This window comes from Pterocles gutturalis, unplaced genomic scaffold (assembly GCF_000699245.1).
Source record: "Pterocles gutturalis isolate BGI_N339 unplaced genomic scaffold, ASM69924v1 scaffold37762, whole genome shotgun sequence".
NCBI classification, from domain to species: domain Eukaryota; kingdom Metazoa; phylum Chordata; class Aves; order Pterocliformes; family Pteroclidae; genus Pterocles; species Pterocles gutturalis.
The window spans coordinates 1-16,029 of record NW_010114062.1 but is presented as its reverse complement, the minus strand read 5'-3'; the positions used below and the strand labels follow the sequence as shown (position 1 = coordinate 16,029).

The window sequence follows — 16,029 nt, the reverse complement described above, 5'->3', positions numbered from 1 at the left end:
CGTGGAGGACCCCACGCAGGAACTAGAAGTTGACGGGGGACTGTAGCCCCATTTGGAAAAGGACTCACGCTGGAGAAGGACTCTCCTGTGAGAAAGGGACTCCACGTGGCAGCCGGGAGGAAGGAGCGTTGGACTGACTGCACCCGCCGCTCCCTGCCCCCCTGCGCCGCTGGGGCGGGGAGAAGGTACAGAACAAAGCCTTTGGGCTTTGGGAAGAAGAGAGGGGTGGGGGAGAAGTGCCTTTTTAAGATGTGGTTTCTCTCTTTCAATATCTTGCTTCTTGTTGTAAATAGTTAATAAATTCAGTTGTTTTCTTGTTCTTCCCAAGTCGTGTGGGTTTCTTACCTGTGACCCTAAGTGGTGAGTGAAACCCTCCCTCGCCCTGCCTCAGCCCACCAAGTGTTTAGCAAAAACTGTCCCTGTGGCTTTATAAAGCACGACAGAGGGACACAAATGTGTCCTCTCCTTGGCCCGTCACTTCTGGTTTGGTGACTCTGGGTAGAAGAGGCACAACGATGAGGATCTCTCAGAGGGGCAGAGGAGGATGAGTCTGGGACCAGTTGACCCTCTTTCAGCATTTTGAAAGCCTAGCATTGTCCACGCAGTCTTAAGATGCTCTCTTTAGCCAAGAATTACTCTTCTGGGTTTCTTTTCTTCATCTGCTCTGTGTTCCCAGGCGTGGCCTCCTGGCTGGAGTTCCTCCCTGGCTGCTGGTCCTGAGAGCAAGTGTGATGTGTGAGAGCTCAAGGAGCTCGGGAGACAGTGGCTCCTTGTTCCTCTCTGCGCTGTCAGCACGGCTCCTTGGGCCATGAACAACACTGTGGTTTTGTCGCAACCAAATCGTTGTTGACTTCATCTGTGATCCCAGCTCAGAAGAATGCTCCGATTTGGTGCACTGGCCTCATGGGGACACAGCATGTCTCCATGTGCCCATGGAAGATGCTTGTGGTTGGTGGCCATGTGGCCTGTGGTCCCTAGACAAGACTTTACCAAGCCATGAGAATTCACAGGGGTTGGAGAGGGTTTGCCTGCAGCTATTGTGGTTTATGGTGTGGAAGGACTGGTGAAACCTCTGTGTTAAGTAAGTTTAGATCTTTGGTTTACCCAGTGGAGACAGTGTGGTACCTTCATTGCTCCTTGGTCGTGCACAAGCTGCAGGCCCATTCGGTGGAATCCTCCAGTCAGGAAAGCAGGGATTAGGTATCGTGAGTCTAGGCAGAAAAAAAAACAGTGTCATGAGTGTGGCCTGAGCTAGACGATGCAGGGTTATCAGCTCCCTGAGGAATGGAGCAATGCTGCAGAGCAGGGGCAGAACCACTGAATTGAGGATGTGTTCTGAGAGGTGGCAATTTCTGACACGCCTGGGTCTCGGTCCAGGCCTTCCACTTGACTATTGCACTGGGAAATGCTTGGGAGCAAAACCCAGTGGGTGTAATCTAAAGGCGCTGCTGGCTGGGCAGGATGGTTTGGAAAAGGACTTGATGCATGCTAGGACAGCTGCTGTATGGCAGGCGTTCTCCTGCTCTGGGAAGGTTTCCCAGTTCTCCTCTCTCTTTTTCTCACCCTTTAGGACCTTCCCTCAGGTCATCTTCCCTCAGCTTGCAGGTTGGCAGCACAGGTGAAACACTGCTCTTTTTCCTCCTCCTTTCCTTTTTTCCAGCATGTGATATGTATACAAGGGTTTCCAAGACCTTTCCACTCTCACAGCTACCCCGAGACTTCAGACCACTGGAGACCTTCCAGGAACTCGGTGCCTTAGAGCATCACCCAGCGTCAGCCACGCTTGGGGTGCACAGGGGAGGCCCTGGGTTGTGCCTCAGGGGCAACCAGCGCAGCCCGGGCTCATCCAGTGCTCTCGGGAGCTGCTGCGGGGACCTGTGGAGAGGCGGGGGGAGCTGTGGCTGGAGGCGAGGCAGGAGGGTGGCAGCAGTCCGCGTCCTTCCCTGTTTGTGAGCAGAAAGCTGCTTAGGAACCCGTGTGGCAAGTGGCAGGTTCTTCCAGCAGCACCAGTGTTGCCATCTGTGTGACTTTATTATAGGGGCTCTGATGTTAACCCTGTAGTTTCTGAATTATGTGGTTATGTGAAATTATCAGCTTTCATCTGTTTCAGATAAATTCCTGTTCAGTTTCTATGGCTGCATAGCAAAGCTGGGAAGCAGGGCTTATTCAGAGGTTCAGAACCCAAACCTGAGGTTGGAATGGCTTTCCTGTGCATGCTAGGCTGTTGCTGGGCTGGGTGCCTGTGCTTAATAAGTACACAGATACTTCTTTATTTTGAAATGTCTTCAAAGCTTAAGTTGCTGTAAGGTCCAGAAGACATCAGATGCTATTCCAAAGGGATACAGAGATGTGGCTGCAACATAGCCTGGACTAGAGAACAAATGGACCTGCACTGTGTGGAGGCAGATCCACGTCAACCAGGACTAAGATCTGAGAGTTAAGTTTGGACCCAGTTTTTCGGGAGCTTTCTGGACCCTTGAGATCTTTGCACTCACAACCAGAAGCAGCACATTTTCACCAAGAGAGGGTTTTCTTGCAGCAAACCTTTGTCTCAGCTGCATCAGTCAGGCTATCTAAGAAATCCTGCAGCTGAATAAGCCCATCTGACAAAAGGAGCCAGATGCACGGCCGGGACAGCATCCGGTACGTGCACAACCTCTCCCTGGGACACTGGCAGAGCGACAAACGTTGCCTCTGGCCTGCGGCCGCGGTGGCTTTTGTCCTGTCCTTGCTGGCAGGCTCCTCCCGCAGCACAGGCAGAGGGAGGCAGGAAATCCCCAGCAGCTGCTGTGGGAGCCCCTCTCGCCTTCCTTCGCCTCTCTTCTCCTTGTCTCTTCTCCGCGGCTCGCGGGCCGCTGCGCCCAGGCGAGCTGAGCCAGCCCTGCGTGTGTGTGCGTGCGTGGGCGGGGGGCTGCTGCATGGATTTAGCCAAGGCTGGGAGGGAACACATGGGTTGGGTTTTTTTTTTTTTCTTGGCCTGCAGCGGCTGTCCGTCCTGCTGGACGCGGTTATGGATTCGATCATTATTCAGGAGCGGTTAGTGGAGCGGCTGCTTTCTCCGCGGACGCAGGCACAGCGAAGCCACCCGGCCAAGCTGAAGGTACGGGGATGTATTTATAGCGCTGTGCAAACCGGGGAGCAGCGGGGACGGGGGGGAAGGATGGTGCCCGAGCAGACGTGTGCAGCACGAGAGGAGACCTCTGAGGAGCAGAGGAGCGGAAAGACGCTGGTAAGGGCGAGGTAGCGGGGACAGACGGGAGGGGAGCAGCCCCCGCAGGCGGAGGGGCGTGATGGGCAGCTGGGAGATGCGCGACATTTCTGTGTGGTTATTTCATGCAGTGATTCCCTGGCTGAACGGCGCGTGTCTGTGTTTGGGGGGGCTCAGGGCATGAGCTGTGTGCCCAAACGCAGCCTAGTTTGTGTTACCATGTTAACGCTGTGTTTCGCCAGCCAGTTTTCCCTCTGCTGCAGCAAATGCTGGTGGGCGAGTGGTTTTGCTGATAGTCCATTCTCAGCCCCAGGCCCGAGGCAGCAGATGTACGCGGGAGATGACCCGGGGGCTGTTGGCGTCATGAATTTATGCAGCTTTCTGGCAATGAAAGGAAGCAAAGGGTCTGCTGCTCCTCTGGGGCTGGGCTGTGCTGGTTTGTGGGACACAGATGTGACAGCCTGGCTGGGGGGAATGGCTGGAGGAAGGGCTGCGGGGGATGGGGGCTGCGGGGTGGCTGGTGCTGGAGGCTGTAACCCCGAGAGCCGCCCCCCAGGAAGCGGAGCCAGAGGCACCAGGATCCCAGCACAAGCTCCGTCATTTCTGGGGTTTGCTCCAGATGTGGGGTAGGAGCTATTCTTCAACTTTGCTGTGGCCCCATGGTGTTTAATTTTAGCCCTTTTGAATACACCCAGCAAGGCCCCACTTATCCCCAGGCTGAGTGGTGAAGTCACACGAGATCTGGATGGGTTTGAGCAGCAAATCCACCAGAGAGGTGAGGAGGGTATCGGGAACGGCAGGAGTGATGGAGGCCATGCTGTGTGCCCTGTCTTGGGGGTACAGACAGCCCCACAGACAGCTCGGTACTGGGGATGGCTTCTCTTATGCAACAGATCCTGAATGTTTCGACCACTGACAGGAACAGGACTTGAACCCACCGGTGCTTTGTTCCTTGGCTTGAACTCCCAGGGAGAGCACTGCTGCCAGGGAGCCTTGGCCACCTCGGTTGGCTGGTGGAGGATGTGACGTTGTTGCATGTTGCTGTGCTGTCCAGTGATCCAGAGAGCATGTGCCCAGGGAGTACAGACGTGTTGTGCTCGGCCTGAGGTGCTTTGGGTTGTAACAGGGCCCCAAAGTTGGCCACATCTCTTGGTGGCCTCCGCTGCAGTGTGTATGGCACGTTCCCGGACGCGTGGGAGTGGGACGCCGGTGGGAACAAAGGCAGCACGTGGAGGAGGTGGTGGGGAGAGGGACTCCCCGTGCTAGAGCGCTGCTGGCTTGGCTGGCCAGAGCCTCTCCTGGCAGCTGGGGCTGGCGAGGGAAGCACAGGGCAGCCACCGGCTGTCCCAGCTCGTGTCAGCTTGATGGGAGCTGGCTTGTAAGGGTCAGGAGCGTGCAGAGGGGGCTGTGATGCCTCCAGGAATTCCCTCTGTCCAGTTCTCTCATCTAATTACTGGATTTTAGCTTTTCAGAACCCAGAAAGCCACCTGCCTCTTTCAGCAGCTCTCCCAGCCCTTTATACTCCCTTCAGTGTTCTCCATCCTGCATGCAGTTGCTCTGCAGATAGCGTCTGTGTTGGGTCCTAACGAAGATGATGGGCAGTGTAGAGCTATGAGTGAGGCAGACACCAGGCTCAGGAGGCTACTTGGGGTCCTTAAATGAGATGTTGATGTTGGCACGCTAGCCGCGGCAGTGGCACATGCCTGTGACAGTGCCTGAGCATGGCTGGGATGGGAACATGTGTTGGGTGTCTCAAAGCCAAGATGAGGAACCGTGGGTCCAGGCTGGCTGTGGTGCAGGGACCACGCTGCTGTTCCTGAGAGAAGGCTGTTAGAAGAAGGGGATCCTTCCCCACAGTTTCCCCTCCATCTCTTGCCTTCCCCTTCGCAGAGGCACTGGCCACCGTCTCCCAGCAGAGCTCTGCAGGGCACCTGTGGCTCATCAGAGGGAGGCAGAGCTGGGGACAGAGCTTTTCCCCTTGCGACTCTAGCTGTTCTCTTGGCCTTGTGCTCAGCACTGACCTTCCTTCCTGCGAGGGAAGTGGCCGCGTGAGTCATGGGTAAAGGGCAGTGTGCTGCACCCGCCAGGGTTTCATGGCTTCAAATGTTGTGATTCCACCAAGCTATGGGGAGGTCACCAGCATGCAGTAAATCCACGCTTTCTTGGTTGGGCTGAACTGAGACAGGAGATCAGGTTCAGCCAGTTACACTGTGCTGAAGTAAGCGGAGTTGCACCAGAGCTCAGGTCCCCAGTGACTCCATTGTCAGCCCTTAGTCATCTAGGTTAAAAAACAAAGAAAATAAGAGAAACACACCCTAAGCCTTATCTATGGTTTCATTACCACTTTGTCAGTACTAGTTCATGTGTCTAGTCACTGGACAGAGCAGGTGATCGTTGTCTTTCCAAAGTCTGGTGAAGATCAGGGCAGGTCTCTTCGTGCTCCAGACCCAAAGCTTGGATGGATGAGAAGGGGAAGGATGTTGTATGTTTGTGCCGCTCGCTGAGCAGCACTAGTCCTCACACTGGGAGGTGCGGGCTGTTACGTGTGCACTTTGGTTGTGCTCATGGATGTGTTTCACTGGGAAGCAAAGCAGCAGGAGGCAGCCCTAGCACCGAGGGACACAGGCTGGACCCAGCCCTTTTTGTCTTGTTTTCTTGATCTTGCCATTGTCCCATTTCTCACCCTGCTTTGCACACATTGTATTTACCCGTTACCAAGCCTTTTGGCTGGCAGTTCTCAGTGTCCCCCAGGCAGGTGTTGCTTTGCTGTGTGCAGCTCATCAGAGCTGCCATCATTTTCACCCTGGGCTCTCACCGCTGCTTGCTGCACCGCTGCTTTGGGGTGCCAGTGCCTTTTAGCTCAGCCATTAGAGCTGCAAGGGGGGCACTTCAGACACACTCTAATTCTCCCCACTTCTAATTTCATTTGTTCTGTCCCTCCCTGCCTTTCTGGACTGTGAGGTGGTATAGCAGCATTACTTCAGCTACGTTGGCAAGGGGATGAGCCCTGTCTGTCAGGGCTGAAATGACCAAGTCTCAGATCCAAACCAACTGTGCTAAAGAAGAGTCCTTGGGCCACGGTGGCCATCAGCCGTGTCTATCCCATCTGAGTGGGCAGCTCCAGAGCAGCCGTAAATTGGGAGGAGACTCTGCATCCTCCCTGCTGTCTGTCCACACTGGGACTTCGCGGTTTTCCTGGCTGAGGATGCCCGAGGATGCTCACACGCGTGGACATGCAGCCAGAGGCTGTCGAGGGCTGGTTGCGGGCTGCATTGCCCACTTGTGGTATGGAAATAGGTGAGAGTCAGCATTGCCCTAAGCTCAACACACGATTGTAATTTGAGCTTCGGTGAGTGTGTGCCCCAGGAACGGAGACAGTTAAACTTGGGAACAGAGATCTTCCCTGCCGTGCCTGGAGAACCAGCGCCAGAGAGCTGGGGGGTGAGCCCAGCCCTGTGTTTGGAGGCATCTGTGGCCAGGTGGGAGCTGGGGCTGGTTTTGAGGAACTCCGGGCTCTGTGGTGTGGATCCCAGGGGTACGTTTGTTTTAAGTGATGTTGAAGTGCAAAGTCTGTGATGTTTCTAGCTCAGACACTTGTGAATGACTGCTTCCCCTTGGGTCTAGCTTGGAAAGTATGTGAGAAGCGAGGTGTTGCCAGGGTCTGTCCCCACTTTCCCTCTGTGGTGGGGCCTGGGCAGGGTAACACACTGCCGGGGGGGCTGCGAAGGCCCAGGGGTGCTCAGGTGGAGGCTGGCTGGACGGAGAGGCTGGGCTGCGTGGCGCACAGTTACCCAGCTGTGACAGGACCAGGTGCTGAGCCCAGCCTGGGAGCAGGTCTGTGATCCTGCAGACGAGCTGTGTTCGCCTTTCGAGATACATCCTGCACGAGCAGGGTGCGTGTCCCGGAACGCAGCACAGGCTGCGGGGTGTATGTCATGTGCTTGTGAAATGCACTGCTGGACATGTCACTCCTTGTGTGCACTTAGTGCACTTGTACAGAGCGTGTGCCTCGCTTGTGCGGTGGCTGTGGCTGTTGTACATTAAGAGAGTGCTCGGTGATGGGGGGCTGCATCTGAGGGGTAGGCAGTAGGTAACACTCCCATAATACCCTATATAGTAACCTCACCAAAAGCATCTCGCCTGTGTTGCCAGTACTTTCGCATCTTCCCACTTCCATGCTCCTTGAACTTCTGTCTCTTCAGAGATAACACTAGACATTGTTCAGGATTTCCTCTTAGCCAGGAGTGGCTGTGACACAGCAAGAAATAACCCCCTCTCGTGTCAAAGAGAAGCCAAGCTGCTGTGCCTTCCTCTAGACATGGCTCAGGACACCACAAGCCCTGGGACGCTAGTTACAGCGAGCTATCCGTCACGTACCGCACGCGCCTGGGGAGGGAGAGATGCAGAAATGGCTCTGAAGGACCTGGGGAGAGGGGACATTTGGTGACCCTGCCTGGGACTGTGCAGGAGGAGCAAAGCGTCAGGACAGTTGTGTGCTCTCTGGTGGGAATGGCAGGATGTGCCTTGTCCCTTGTGGTCTCCATAGTGGAAGGCTGGTGACAGCAGCCAAGCAGGGCTGTGGCGGAGCGGTGGTGGCTGTCGGTGCCCTCCCGCGGGACAGGCAGGAGCCCCTGGGCCTAGGGGAGGTGCGAACCCTGCCCCACACTGCTGCCAGGGCAGGGACCGACTTCTCCACCCCTTGGCTCTGCTTTGGGGGCTCTTTGAGTGCAGCTCCCCGTCGCTGTGTGAGCACGAGCAGGGGGGCGGCATACCCTGACCGGCTCCCGCCTGCCTCTGCCCCGCAGGACCATGAGAAGCAGTACGTGGGCTTTGCCACCCTGCCGAACCAGGTGCACCGGAAATCCGTGAAGAAGGGTTTTGACTTCACCCTGATGGTCGCAGGTGAGACTGCTCGTGGATGGAGGTGGCTGGGCCACGCAGTGGGTGTGCGGAGGGACCTGCTCTCCCCGCTTCCCTTGGGTGCTCCCTCAGCGCCTGGGTCCTTCCTTTGCTCTGTTCTGGTCCTTGTCTCAGACCCTGCCTTGCTCCCAGCTGTGCTGCAGTCAGACAGTTCCCCAGGAGGAACGGACCGTCCCTGGTCACTTGTAGTCCTCTCGAGTCAGCACCCAGTGTAGCTTCTCCTGCAGCAGAGTCTGGTCTGGGGGGTGAAGACAGGGCCAGCTAGGGACTGAGGGAAAGGGAGGGGAGGGAGGATGGAGGAGCTCAGAGATCACATTTGTACAAGGATTGAGATGTCTTGCTGCAAAAGTCCTCCCACGGCTGGAAAAATGTTATGCTCATAAACAACTTCTGACAGCTCATCTCTGTCACTTCCTCTGGTTCAGGATTCGAAACCTTGCTCAGAGTTTCATTTGTAAGTCAATTAGTGGGTCATGTTGCTTTGCTTTTCCCTCCTCTCCTTTGCGATATGTCAATTAGGAGAGTCGGGGCTGGGCAAATCCACGCTGGTGAATAGCCTGTTCCTGACAGACCTCTACAAAGACAGAAAGCTCCTCAATGCAGAGGGTAAGTTGGGGACAAAGAGGGTAACTGGTTCTTGCACCCACAGGTTTAGACTGTCCTAAGGACCAGTACTCGGGTTCCTTGTGTCAGCAGCAGCTCCAGGCTGGGCTGGATCCCAGCCCTGTTTGTTGCTCTGCTATCCTTTGCTGGCTGCAGAGGCACCAGGATTTGAGCAAGAGGTGTTTGGCTGTGGGGCTCTTCTGTCCTAGGAAGGGAAGGTGAGGCTGCAGAGCAGCACTAGCCATTTGGGTTGAGATTTGTCTTTTGTTCTTGATTGCTGGGGTGTGGTAGGGATTCCCCTTACTAACTGAGTGGACAAAATGTTCAGAACAGCTGGGCTACAAGCGCAGCAGAGATTTGTGTATCTTCTCAAAGTCTGTCTGCATGCTGTGGCCTCCCATGCTACCACTCCCCTGAGGTTTCTTAGAGGGTGATCAAGTTTTTTTGAAATCCATGTTCCTCCCTGTGCTCAGTAATGAGGAGGGAGCTGGCTTCTCCTGGGTGTGAGCGGGGATCCCCAGCGTTCCTGCCTGGCTTTAACTCACCTGTTCCTGTTCAAAGAGAGGATCAACCAGACAGTGGAGATCGTCAAGCACACGGTGGACATTGAGGAGAAGGGTGTCAAGCTGAAGCTGACCATAGTGGACACACCAGGCTTTGGAGATGCTGTTAACAACACTGAGTGGTGAGCAGGCCACTGCTGCCTTCCTCCTAGTCCTTGGCCACTGTGGGTGTTCTGTGGGTGCTCCACAGGAGGGGGGGCTGGCAGTGGGAAGGGGATGATGCTGCCCCATAGTCCCTCGGAGACACTGTCCTGTTAAGCACATTGTTTTGTTTTGATTGAATTGCCCTTCCCAGCTGGAAGCCCATCACTGACTACATCGACCAGCAGTTTGAACAGTATTTCCGTGATGAGAGTGGCCTGAACCGGAAGAACATCCAGGACAACCGCGTGCATTGCTGCCTCTACTTCATCTCGCCCTTCGGGCACGGGTGAGAGCCCCTGCCCCCGGGCTGGGGCGTGACTCAGTGCGGAGGGAAGATCCCTCTGCCCCAGGATTGCCATATAGTAGCTTGTGCATTGGCAAGGCTGTTGGCTCAGGAGAAGAGCCGTCTGGATGCTCTCCCTCGGCTGAGCATCACACCAGCTCCCTCCCCACGGCTGGCAGGACAGACTGCCCGTGCTCAGACAGAGTGGAGCTCCCTCGGGCCTTACAGCCTGTTCTGTAAATCAGGAGAAATAATGCCACACCAACTTGTATCTTCCTCACTAGCTCAGCCTGACTGATGGGTAGGAAAGGGAGTTTTAGCTGCCTTCAGTCTCTGCCCCTTGCTGGCGTGTGCCAGCTGGCCTGGTGCGGCTGGAGGGGGTCCCGGGCCATGGCCTGGGCAGTCTGTGGGCTGCAAGGGGTGAATACCCAGCCCATGCCTGGGTGAGACATTCAGCAGATAAAACCTGAGACAGGTTTCCTGAAGATACAGTCCAAGCTGAGGGCTGTCCCAGCGCTGCCCCGGCTCTTGTGACAGTGCAGTCCCTTTCCCTTCGTGCGGGGTGAGTGGGAGAGGCTGGAGGGGGAGCTGCCCAGTCTGTCCTTGCTAACTGTGGCCCTCCTTGTCCCTGCTGCAGGCTGAGGCCTGTGGATGTCGAATTCATGAAGGCTCTGCATGAGAAGGTCAACATTGTGCCCCTGATTGCCAAAGCTGACTGCCTGATCCCCTCTGAGATCCGGAAGCTAAAAGAGAGGGTGAGATGCTCTTTCTCTGCAGGGATATCCCTGATGTGGTGGCAAGGATATGCTGAGGAGGGAGGGGAGCAGTATACCTGAGAGACAGATATATAATATAGCGTGTGTTTGTGTGTGTATATACACACAGGACCTGCAAATCTAATAGCAGCAGTGCTCTGCTATGAGAAGGGAGGTGGTGTCTGCAGAGAGGCCGGCTCTAGAGGGAGCATCAAATCCTTTCACCATGTATAGGCTGTAGCGAACACATGGTAGCACAAACAGGGAATAAACCCAGCGTTTCCCTGTTGCTCAGTGTTTCATCCTCTTGTTTTTGTCTTTCATGGACACAGATCCGGGAAGAGATTGACAAATTTGGCATTAAAGTGTACCAGTTTCCTGAGTGTGACTCTGATGAAGATGAGGAGTTCAAGCAGCAAGACAGAGAGCTGAAGGTAAGGAACCCGCTCAGCAGACGACTGGGAAGTCTGGCTCATGGGTATGTTGGTTGCTCCAGAAAGAGCCAGAGCTGCCCTGTGTGTGCCAAAGGCCTTTACTACTGATACCCAGGGGACAGCTTACGTTGGCTCACATGGTAGATGTCCTGGAGAAGGTGCTGATGTCCTTGCTGGTGCCATGAAGTCAAGTGTGGCATGAAGACATGGCACTTCTGCTCTCCCACCAGGCAGTGTCAGTCTTTCCTCGCTCTACCCCAGCCCGTATGTTTAAGGTGGAGGCTGGATTGTACAGCATTTGTAAGCACCTATTTCTGAGTGATGCTATCAGCAAGGAGGAGTGATTTGTGAGTGATGAGGCACCACTGTGACATATTAGTTGCATGGGGGGAGGCCCCAGCAGCCCAAGCCTGATTGTCTTCCAAGCTGAGCCAGCCCTAAGTGTGCAAGCAGTATGGCCTCGTTTCTCCTGTCAGAGAGTCAATGGGCTTTGCCTCCCTTCTGAGCAGAGAGGAGCACAGCCTGTACCTCCCTGCCTGGACAGGCTCTTGGTCTTCATTGTCCCACTTCCTTGGTGTCCAGGCTCCTCTGCTCTGGCTCCCTTGTAGAGTTTCCCCTCAAAGAAGGGATGTGGGCAGCTGCAGAGACACAGCTTCCCTCAGGACAGCCGAGAAGGTCAGGCTGGGAATTAGGCTGCCTGTAGATCCCAGTGCTTTAGGCTTTTCTCGGCAGCTGTGTTGTGGTGTCCTGTGCTGTGGCACATGTGGATGTCCCTGTGCCTTTCCTACCAGCACCTTCCTCCTCCTGTTCATCTCCGCTTGACCTTGGCCCTTGGAGGAGGGGTCCGTGGGCAGTCCAGGGCTGAGCTGGGCTCAGTGATGCCTCTCATTCCAGGAGAGCGCTCCCTTTGCTGTCATCGGCAGTAACACTGTGGTGGAGGCAAAAGGCCAGCGAGTCCGTGGACGGCTCTACCCCTGGGGCATTGTGGAAGGTAAGTGTGGTGCCTAGGAGCTGGCACAGAGAGTGAGAGGCGGGCAGGGATGGGGGAAGGACAGGGATGGCAGTGGGCAGCTCACCTCTGCCCAGCAGTGACTGATGGTGCCACCTTTGGCAGGAGACAGAGGGGAGTAAAGACAGTGGCACTGGGACTGGCTCAGGAGGTCTGTTGCTGGGGGTGTAGCGGTCACCCTGCCTCTGAAGCCGTGAGATACCGAAGAGAGGCTCCACTGTGCATGGAAATGCCTGGGCTTTAATGCACTGGGACATGGTTTCTTATTAAGGGGAGAGGCTGGCCATTGCCAGTTTGGTTTCTGGGGAGAAGCCTTTGCCCTCAGCCAAACTGAATTGTAAGCCCTCTGGCACTCCCTCTTTCTCTGCTGCTGCTCCTGTGTGTGCTAGAGTCGCCGGGCCAGAGGCTGTGCTGGTGCACAATGTGTTTGTCTCTATCTTCCTTTCTAAAGGGGGAAATTTCATAAAGCCCGTAGGCAGGATAACCCTGGAATGGCTTTTGCTGCTGTTGCTGACTCCCCCATGCCGGTGCATTGCTTTAAGATCTTGCAGCTTTAGATCCCCAAAGCCTATGTGTGCATTTGTGGGCTGGTGCTGGCTGCTTGTGCTGCCCAGCTGCTGGCTCTGCTCTCACTGGCTCTGGAGGCTGTGCTTGTCGGGGTGCTGGCATTTGGCACTGGGATCAACTTTGTGAGACCGTAAGCCTGACACAGCAGGCTTCCCCCAGCGCAGCGGAAAGGTACATGGAGATCACCACGGCAGGCACACACTACCGAGCCCAACGCTTCCCTGCAGAGTCCCACGGTGTTGCCTGGGGCCTGGCTCCCTGTGGTAACAGCAGCGCTTTCAGCTCTCCAGACCATTGCCTGCTCAGGGCTTTGCCCCTCAGGGGCTGATTGAAGTCTCTGGGGGGAAGCCATCCTGCCCACAGCAGCCTTTTGATCAGTCCTAAATTCTGAGGAGACAAGCAGTTTGCCTCCAGCACTCATTGTGCTTATAACAACAACATCCCAGGTACCTGGGAGCAGCATCCTCTTCCAGGGCTCTGCTGTATGTGCTTAATTAATCCTCTTGCCCAGAAACACTCCAGGGATCAGTGACCTCAGCAGCCTGGCCGTAGAGTTGGGAAGCACAGAGCATCCTGGAGGCCTGTGCCAGGGCCAGGAGGAGAGCCCCAGGCACTGCTGGGGAAGAGTAGGAGGGGGAGGATGGGGAAGGGGCCCTGGGGGGAGTTTTATCCAGCCTGGGTGCCCGGAGGTGGGAAGGGGCTCCCTGGAGAGGGCTGGTGAAGTGTGACATCCAAGCACTCTCCTGTTGTTGCTTCCGCAGTGGAAAACCAGGCGCACTGCGACTTCGTGAAGCTGCGGAACATGCTGATCCGGACACACATGCATGACCTGAAGGACGTCACTTGCGATGTCCACTATGAGAACTACCGAGCTCAGTGCATCCAGCAAATGACCAGGTGGGTCCCCACTGCTTCAACTGGAGGTGGCAGGCGTGTCTCGCTCTCTGCAGAGCTGGGGTTGCTCTCATAATGGCTCCTGAGTCAGGAGGCTTTGTGTCTGCTGGGGATGTGCTGGTTGCAGCCTGGTGAATGGCACTGGGAAGTAAAATAGCAAATACGAGAATGTGTCCCACAGCCTGAACCCAGCGCGGGGATCCTTCTGAGAATCTGTATTCCTGTCTGAGGATTCTCCATGCAAACCTTGGGAAGCAGGCCTGGAGACTCTTTTGAAGAGCTGTTCCTAGCACTGGGTGAAATATATCCACCCAAATGGAACAAGAGATAAACCGTCTCTCTGGTGGGTGACAGCTGTGTGCATTGCCAAAGAGGAAGGCATTCTGTAGTCTGCAGTTCTGTCCAAATGACAGCATGACCTCTGGGATGCTGTTGTTTCTCAGACAACAGAGCCCAGGCAATTAGCAAGACTCCTAACACATCTCCAGAGACTGCTCTGCATTGTCTTCCCCTGGCATTTTTGATTCTCTGTGGTTTTAGTCACAATAATCAGAGAACAGAAAATAATCCCAGGCTTTTCATTTGACAGCCATCTCTTTTTTTCCTTCTCCCTTCCCTGACTGAAATATTGGTGACAAATTTTAAGTAGGTCTTGGCTCATCTGTTGTAAACCATCCCCTTCACGTCCTGCCTTCACTGGCTGGGTCGCTCTGTGCTGCCGTGTTGCAGAGCAGAAATGGCTGCACTTCACCGAGGAACAGCCCTGCATGCGTGCAAACATGGGCACATTCTGTCCACACACAGTGCATATCAGTACTTTTGCATAGCAGACGAGCTTGTCTTTTTCAACAGTGAGAATATGGAGTCCCAAAATAACTCTTGTTAAATGCTAGAGATCTGTGAGAAGTGTCACAGCTGCTATTTAGGTAGGCTGTGTATCTGTTAAAAGAAGAACACGATGAAAAAGCAATTGCTCAGCTTAAGAAAAGCTTAAGTTTGTCGCTGTTTCTCACGCCATGACTAGTTCCTTGCCAGTGAACAAGTCTTGTGAAAGCAGAATGTGGCCATTTCTAGCAGTGGATAAGGGTCCTTCTCTATAGCAGCCGTTCTGGGAGGAGATCCCAAGCTCTAGGGCTGGAATTGACTCAATAATGAGCCAATGGGGACTCCAAGTGGTGGATGCCTGCAAGTGGCATCTCAGGTTCCCAGTTTCAGCCCAGGCGTCCTTGACCACCACCACCCCCTCCTCACCTACTGAGAGCTCCTCTGACTTTTGGAAGAAAGTCACCTCCTTTCTCTGTCCCCTGCCTGCACTGTGTGCACCCCCAGCCCTCATCGCAATGCTGCGGTGCCGTGCCTGTTGCGTCTCATGTGTCCCACCTCCTGAATACGAGGGCAGGTTTTGTTGTCAGACTTGCAGTGATTAAACTGTTCCTCTGGTTTTTTCTTCCTGGAAAAAAAAAAAAAAGGACCGTGGTGAGTGTGTGATGCCTTAGGGATGCTGGTGGTTTGTGTTGGTGCTGTGTATATGTGTAGGCACATGCGCAGATGAGCCAAAGGAGACCAGATAAACTGTCTGTAACCATCTCTGCTAAGCTTTCCAATCCAGTTACAAAAGGGTGTCAGAAGCATCAGCCCCTTTTGTGTTTGTTCTCAGTGTAAGTGTGGTTTGGGTTTTCTCCTTTGGCTACCCACCAGCTTCTGTTTTAAAAACTTTTATTGACTTTGGTCTCATTCTTCATCCCAAGTGCATCCCCCACCTCTGGGCTAGGTTGTCCCACAGCCCCCCCACCTGGCTGGGGGCATGCTGCCGTGTTGCTGGCAGGTCTGCCATCGTGAGTGACACACTGTGACACCAAAGCCAGCCAGCCTGAACCGCGACTGACTGCGTTTCTTCCCTCTCTCCATCTCTCTAGCAAGCTGACTCAGGACAACAGGATAGAAAGCCCGATTCCTATCCTGCCTCTCCCAACACCAGACACTGAGACAGAGAAGCTGATCAAAATGAAGGATGAGGAGGTGAGACCCATTTGTGGGGGACCCATTTCCAACAGGGGGCTGTAATCTGAGGAGTTTCTCCAGGATTGCCCCATAGAAGCTGTTCTGGGGCTTCCCACTCTGGCCTCTCACCTCCTGGTGTGGAGGACAGGGTGTGGAAGCTGTAGCTTCCTCTGGCGGGTAAACGTGGCTCCATCCCACCCCGGACACAGGTGCCTCTGTGCCCAGGCAGGAGTTAATACTCTCTGAGGGATCCCTTTGTCAGCTGCAAGGGACTGCCCCCGGTGCAGTTAACCAGCTCCCAGCCACAAGAGATCCCTTTTTGACTGTCTCTTCTCTGTCTCCTGCAGTTACGGCGGATGCAAGAGATGCTGCAGAAGATGCAGCAGCAGATGCAGGATCAGTGAGAGGCAGGTACTCGGAGGGCAGAGGGAATCCCCCAGTGACCATCTGAGGCCTGGCAAGAGCCATGGATGTTTAGAAAAGGTTTTCCGTTGTATAGAGACTTGTGGGCAAGAGCTGCACCCGCACCCTCTAATTTATTAGCAGCAATGCTGGCTTTGCGGTCAGCTGGATTGTGGAGGAGGCTGTTCACTTAACAGTTTATTGATGTATATTTCTTTTTTAATAATTATTTTATTTTTCTTTTTT

General features: G+C 54.7%; 1 protein-coding gene across 1 annotated transcript; it reads left to right on the top strand.

Moving 5' to 3' along the window:
- Positions 1–2,774: 2,774 nt before the first annotated feature.
- SEPT5 (septin 5) lies at positions 2,775–16,029 on the top strand. The gene is made up of 11 exons (XM_010074725.1): positions 2,775–3,100; positions 8,014–8,110; positions 8,648–8,734; positions 9,293–9,416; positions 9,590–9,724; positions 10,359–10,476; positions 10,809–10,910; positions 11,805–11,901; positions 13,248–13,383; positions 15,297–15,399; positions 15,729–16,029. The coding sequence occupies exons 1-11, from the start codon at positions 3,011–3,013 to the stop codon at positions 15,783–15,785; spliced, it is 1,146 nt and encodes a 381-aa protein (XP_010073027.1). The 5' UTR covers positions 2,775–3,010; the 3' UTR covers positions 15,786–16,029.

Excerpts from the sequence above, each read along its gene's own strand:
- SEPT5 (XM_010074725.1), top strand. The coding sequence starts at position 3,011 with ATGGATTCGATCATTATTCAGGAGCGGTTAGTGGAGCGGCTGCTTTCT. Across the intron at positions 3,101-8,013 it reads GCCACCCGGCCAAGCTGAAG|GACCATGAGAAGCAGTACGT; the intron begins GTACGGGGATGT and ends TCTGCCCCGCAG. Across the intron at positions 10,911-11,804 it reads AGCAAGACAGAGAGCTGAAG|GAGAGCGCTCCCTTTGCTGT; the intron begins GTAAGGAACCCG and ends CTCTCATTCCAG.